This window comes from Populus alba, chromosome 8, assembly GCF_005239225.2.
Source record: "Populus alba chromosome 8, ASM523922v2, whole genome shotgun sequence".
Taxonomy (NCBI): Eukaryota; Viridiplantae; Streptophyta; class Magnoliopsida; order Malpighiales; family Salicaceae; genus Populus; species Populus alba.
In genome coordinates this window covers 6,352,568-6,359,134 of record NC_133291.1, presented here as the reverse complement: position 1 = coordinate 6,359,134, position 6,567 = coordinate 6,352,568, and the positions used below count along the sequence as shown (strand labels likewise).

General features: G+C 34.4%; 1 protein-coding gene across 1 annotated transcript; it reads right to left on the bottom strand.

The window, feature by feature from the left end:
- Window positions 1-332: 332 nt before the first annotated feature.
- Window positions 333-6,567, bottom strand: LOC118062400 (agamous-like MADS-box protein AP1). Its single transcript, XM_035076130.2, has 8 exons — window positions 6,194-6,567; window positions 3,163-3,241; window positions 2,898-2,962; window positions 2,721-2,820; window positions 2,584-2,625; window positions 2,026-2,067; window positions 1,755-1,870; window positions 333-752 (listed from the first exon to the last, which is right to left on the bottom strand). Exons 1-8 carry the CDS (start codon window positions 6,376-6,378, stop codon window positions 659-661), a joined length of 723 nt encoding a protein of 240 aa, XP_034932021.1. The 5' UTR covers window positions 6,379-6,567; the 3' UTR covers window positions 333-658.

The window sequence follows — 6,567 nt, the reverse complement described above, 5'->3', positions numbered from 1 at the left end:
GAAAACAAGCAATATCAACGTCGACTCAAATACGAAAAATCAATTATTTTGAAAATGACGCGTGAAAAGTCGAACGCATTCGAAAGACCCTTAAAAATTTAAATTCTTTTTTAGACGACGTTGAAAATGCTAAAATGACAAAAATATATTAAAAACATATTTTTTGGATTTTCTTTGTTTTTTTCTATTTTTGGATTTTTTTTTAAAATATATCAAAAACATGGGTCAAAAATTGGGTAGCAACAAAATTCACCCAAAATAAGTTGTAAACATGTATTCAGCTGATGGCTACCACCTAGAGATAAGAAAAGGAAAGAAAAATCCTTCAAGATATATCGGCCTCCTCTAGCCGGGGAAGCGACTAATTCATAATTAGGACCTTCCATTGGGATTATGAAAATCAGCCGCGCTAGTCTTCTTAAATATTTCAGACACAACTTGAAACAATATCGGAATTAAGATTCCGTCAACAATTTAATTATTACCAACAAGATAGATAATTGATATACGATCAAAGGATCATGTCATTAATTATATCAATTTGACATGATCATGAAACCTTAGTTATAACAATGTGTGTATATAATCTAATTAATTTCATCACGAATCAAAAACTACATTTTTAGCAGTTTCAGAGTGTCTTTCTTCACCCAAATATTCATGTTCCAAAGCATCCAAGGTGACACGAATAAATTGGTTCCAGCGTAAGGTCAAGTTCATTCCTCCTCGCTTCTGGATCTTCTTCCTGGTAACTGCCACCGCAGCAGATCAATTAGTATTATATAACAATTTAGTGCGCGCCTATATATCGTTAATCAATTTGTGATCCCTAACCACATACAATGAAGTAAATAGACACTGGTTTTCTGTATTTTTAATATGCGGTGGTTGGGACTAATTGGGATATCATATTAATTTACGGTGAAATCCAAATGCCCTCTTACGTTAGAAAATCTAGAAGAGAGATTACGCGTAAAAACAATAGGCATTCGTTAAAAATATTACTCCTTGAGAGGTTTTTTTTTCCCCATTTTTCTCGATGAAAAATATTTTATGGTGAATATAAAAAGATGCTCAAAATAAGGCGATATTAACATTTTATAACACCAGCTTTCACATCAAACACTAGATCCAACAGCCAACTAATTAATTAATCCTTATGCTTTCCTTTAGCGATTTATTCCTTTTTCATACATTCCAAACTCAAAAACAAAAAAAATCAATTAGTTTTATTAGTATAGCTAGCCAGGCATTAAAAAGAGAAGAAAAACTTCTTTTCTAGAAAGATATTTTCCAACCGGGTGACCGTATGATCACTTCAATAAAAAATGGAGTATCAAAGGGTGTTGTTACTATCAAAAGTATGTATCAAATATCAATTCCCTATAGAAATTAGATGTTCATTTTGACATTAATCTTGTTATTAAAGTGACGTTTAGAGTAAAATTACAGAGAAAAGAAATCAGGATGCCAACGATGAGAATTAATGTCATGCGAGTTAAACCATATAAGCAGGGGTGGAACTACTGCATGCTTTGGGGGAGCATGACACCCCCAAAGTTTAAAAAAAAATTAATTTTGGTTCTTGAATTTTCATAATAGTTATGCATTTGGTTTCTTTAAAAATAAAATATTTTCTCTATAATTATAGTTTTTATGACGATACCCTATCTAAAATGTTCTAGTTCCGCCTCTTACGAAAGGCTATATATATATATATATATAGCTACTATAGCAGTGCAAGGGAAGATTACCTGATGTTTAAACAAGGCAGTGGCGGCTGTGGTAAAAGGAATGAGGAAGCATTAGGGCCATGATCTTGCTGATCCCAGAGTGCCGGCTGTGCCAGTGCTTTCTCCTTCTCCTTGATCTATTTCCAAATCATTCAATAGCAAAAATCATCAGCTGTTCATCAAACTGATCAAAAAAGCTATGCATGTAAATGGCCCTCTCATATATAGTGCATGTTGGAAAGAATTAATTAAAATGTAATTTGCAAGTCTTGGGATAATAAAGGAAGGCCACCTGCTTCTCTAACATGTTATTTTGCTCTTTAATTGCCTTCTCCTGTCATAAAGCAGATAGAAATGTAGAAAAATTAAACAGGCAAATTTAGGCATGAGTCATAGGCATTTAGAGAGAATGACAGAGAAGAAAAAACTGGATTTCAATAATTTATCCTTTAAAAGCACTTATCCTTCTTAAGAGTGAAATAATTTTACTTTTGCCCTATTTCTTTTTCTGCACCTTTTACAACCCCTTTGTTTTCTTCTTTTTAAAGCAGTTTTATAACCTTTAAACCAACTAAATCCAAAAAAAACATCCTACGTCATTACTCCCTCATGTGCTACATGAATCGGAAATATACCACTTGCGTGTACGGCTCTGATCCTCTAACGTTCATGTAAGACTTATTCTGACGTCAACCTATGGGATATAACTTCAAAAGGAAACGGGGGGGCAAGTCAGGTGCTTGATGATCTTGGATGATTAGGCTTTCTAAAAATTATGATTATAGCGTCCAAGGCTGTACAGAGATCATGGAAATTCAAAGCATAAGTTTGTGCAAATATGGGGACGTACCTTTATCTGCAGCTCAGAAATCGACTGATACATCAGATGGTTCTGTAAAAGAGAGAACACGTTATTACAACTGGCATAATTCCAGTAATAAAAGCATAAGAAAGTTTAGCGTGCTTTTCTATAGCAGTATAGCATACTTTTCTTTCCCGAATGAGTTCAAGGGCGGTATCAATCTGTTTCTCCAAGTTTTGAAGCTCTTTGAGACTCACGGAGTCCAGATCTTCCCCCAAATAGTGCCTGGTGAGGTTTGAAAATCTTGTGAGAATAATTTGGAAATAAATGCAGGCAATCAAGTTCGGAGTAGGAGAACGTACCTGTGGTTTCTCTGTAGAAGTTCAACCTTTTCCTTGAGCCTGTTATACTCTAGGGTCCAGTTCCCCTGCGAATTAAGTTAAACTCGGTATTATTGGAACCCGGCATGGTGACTGAATCTAACTTAATGAATATTATTGTACATTAACTTACCGTATGAATTTCAATTCCCCTTTTCGTTCAATTCAAATCAACAGTAGAAATTAAAGTGCAGAGATAGAACTTAAGAAAATAACAAATCTGATGAAATAGTAATTAAGGCCCTACCTGCGAATCAAGATCAGTTGCGACTAATTGCCTCTCTGCATAAGAATACCTCTCATGGCGTTCGAGTATCTTTTCCATGCTGTTGCACAACAAGACGATGCTTCTTAGTAAATAAATACATTTTCATTTTCCGGATATGTGCATTTTCCACGACATTTCCACAGAGACAACTTGACAGTATATGAGAAATCAGGAATAGAAAGTTTCAAGCTTTTTTCCCTTGAGTCGTATCTATGATCGAAGAAAATCCATTCAACTAATTTTTTCCACCATTAATTCATGCATATCTAGAGATTTGAACATCAGATTTCGTATCCAATTAATTTAGATGCATATCTTCTATCTGAACAGGGGCAAACAGTTGAAGCTGATGTGGTTGACGTTTGGTGCATAATCTCCTATTTCACCTTTTACCGGCGCTATAAAGCTTTTTGCTTCGCAAAAAACAAACAGGGGCAAACAGTTGACCAGAATAGGGTTTCACTTTTTTTCTTAGATCTTGCACGGGATTCGTATATCTTGGTGGATTGAATCAATCAACACTATAGAATGCGTGGCTACTCTGACCTCTTCATATCAATGGATATTTTTCAAACTCAAATATTTCAAAAGGAGGGTTTGAACATGTTGCAATATCTCACGCAATGACAAGAGAAAACATGCAACTGACTATATATATTTTCATGGCACCATAATGATGTTCCATTATAGAATTGCTAGTGAACCATCAACATAGCTTTCTGTGAATTAAAGAGTAGTCATGCAGCAGGAGCAGAACAATTCACTTTTAAATTTTGCAATTGACAAAGAAACAAATTCACGTGTTCTATTCTCGACGTTTCACAGTGCAGAAGAATAGTTATGCAGCAGGAGCAAATCTAGTACTAAAAAGAAATACAAAACGTGCTCTATTCTGGAGATTTCACCACCACTAGTTACTGATGGTTATTTATGGAAGGCAAAACAAATGTACCTAAGCAACACTTGCATCATAAGTAATTACAGGAGTCAAGAAAGCATGCTTCCAAACATAGAATGCATATAAAATAAAAATAGGTAAAAAAATAAAGTGCGAATGATCTTTTCCAAACATAATCTAGAAATTAAAAACAAAAAATGCAAGCAATCCATATAAAACTATTTCTTGACTCATAAGTTTTAGATAATTATTAGTCTACAGACAAATCCTAAGTAAGTTAAATACTATTAGAAAGTTGATATAAAACTATTGGCTTTAATTATTCCATATACATACAACACACACAGTCTGTTAACCTCTACCTCGACCACCTCTTTACATGCATGCTTCTCACCATCCTCTCCAGATCTCTTTGGTTTCTATTATATAGATCACATCGTAAAAATTAGTTTGATTGAAATGGCTTCGAACTTCTCTATATTTTAGTATTGCAATCCAAATCGCTACAAGCAGTGTCAAATCCAAATTGCAAGTACAATTAATTATCTTTTTCGTGATGGATAGTAGAGTTAGTTATTTATCTCTAATATTTTTACCCTATGAGGCGTACGTTATCGATGTTTTTATTTTTCTAATTTATGTGGCAAATAGCAATTTCTAAACCAAATAACTAGTGCTGTTGATATTAGATCCAGTAATTAATTTCTCGAAAGTGTCAAAAAGGGACACCATCCAATTTATATTAAAATATTTATGTTCTCCTAAGAACATGATGCGATTGCTTTCCACAAAATTTAATGTATTTATACTAAGAATCCTAATCAAACATGACATGTTTTCATGATGAGTAGAGTTTGCAAATTTGAAAGCACAGACAAAAGCACGGACAACTAATCTGGCTTATTCTCAATCCTCCAGATCCCAATATATTCCCTAAGCCTGATCGAGCGCCTACATGTACAAATTACAACTGTAGCTGTCTTTTTTTGTAAACCAGGAATGGATATAAAAAACAGCAAGAAAGCCTAGAAAAGTTTACAAGATGAACTAGCAAAGCATGCCGACCCAGCGAGCATAGGGATCAAGCATACAACCAGTCAGAAAAGCAGCACCATCAGGAAGATTCAAACAGTGCTGAGATAATCAGGCGTTCAAAGGAGAGAAGAGCGAAATACTGCTCCAGCGGTGGCCGTGTCTAATTACTATCGCTCAAATTATGATGATGAAGATGTCATTATGAATGTGATTGATATTATGTTAAAATCTGTGGCTTTCTTTAAAATGAAACATCAAGTGAAACGGAAAAAATAAATAAATAAAATTAAAAGGGAAATTATGAAAAAAAAAATAGAAATGGCGAGAAAATTAAGACACAGACACGATGTACATCACAGTGACAAAAACCCACCCATACATAAGATTTCTCCTTTATAATCATCAAATTCAAATCCGTAGCTCACTTTAACAAGTTCAAATCGATATGTCAGATATCATGTTTTATTATGGGATGTTGCACCTTCAACTGCAAAACTGTCATAAAGGATTGGAAGTATAGTACTCCTCCAGTCAGATATGGGCACAGCATCACCCCCACTGCCATCAAAATCTATCTGGACAAGACTTCAAGGACCCATGAAGCATATGTTTTATAGTTATTTTAATGGATAAAGTAAGAGACAAGTACACTGCAGAAACTTTGGAACCCTCTGGAAATTAAAAAAAATTAAGAAAGACATGATTATTAAGGATACAAGAGATACTCAGTACATTATATTATATTAATTACTAGATCCTATCTTTTTATGTACCAAAGATTATGTACGAAGCCAAAAATCCAAAACAAATACGTGTATAGCTTCAATGTTTGGCCATGATAGCTAGCGTTGAGGAGACCTAGGTCATTCATTTCTAAGAAAAAAACCAGCCAAAAAGAAAATCGGAAGTTAGAGAGAGGTCATACACCATGTCGTCCCCATCAAAGAAAGAAATAAAAGAAAAGAAAAGAAAAATAACAAAAGCCCCAGATGAAAAAAGAAGAAGAGAGAGATAAAGAAAAACCTAATTAAGATATAAGGGTATAATATATACAAGAGAGGTGAATTGAGTACGTACCAAGCATTGGTGGAGTATTCAAAGAGCTTCCCTTTATGAGAGAAGACGATCAAGGCAACCTCGGCATCACATAGGACTGAGATTTCATGAGCTTTCTTCAACAATCCAACTCTTCTTTTGGAGAATGTAACCTGCCGGTTGATCTTGTTCTCTATTCTCTTCAACTGAACCCTACCTCTTCCCATCTCTCTCTCTCTCTCTCTAAATGTCCTAACCCTTTCTTTTCTTTGTTTTTTTTTTTTCTCAAAATAACCCCACTACCGCAACGAAAGAGAAAACAAAAAAACACCTACCCTGAACCTTAAAAAATGAGGTGTGAAAATAAAAAAGAGGAACAAAATTATAAATATAAAGTTTCCTTAAGAAAGCATGCG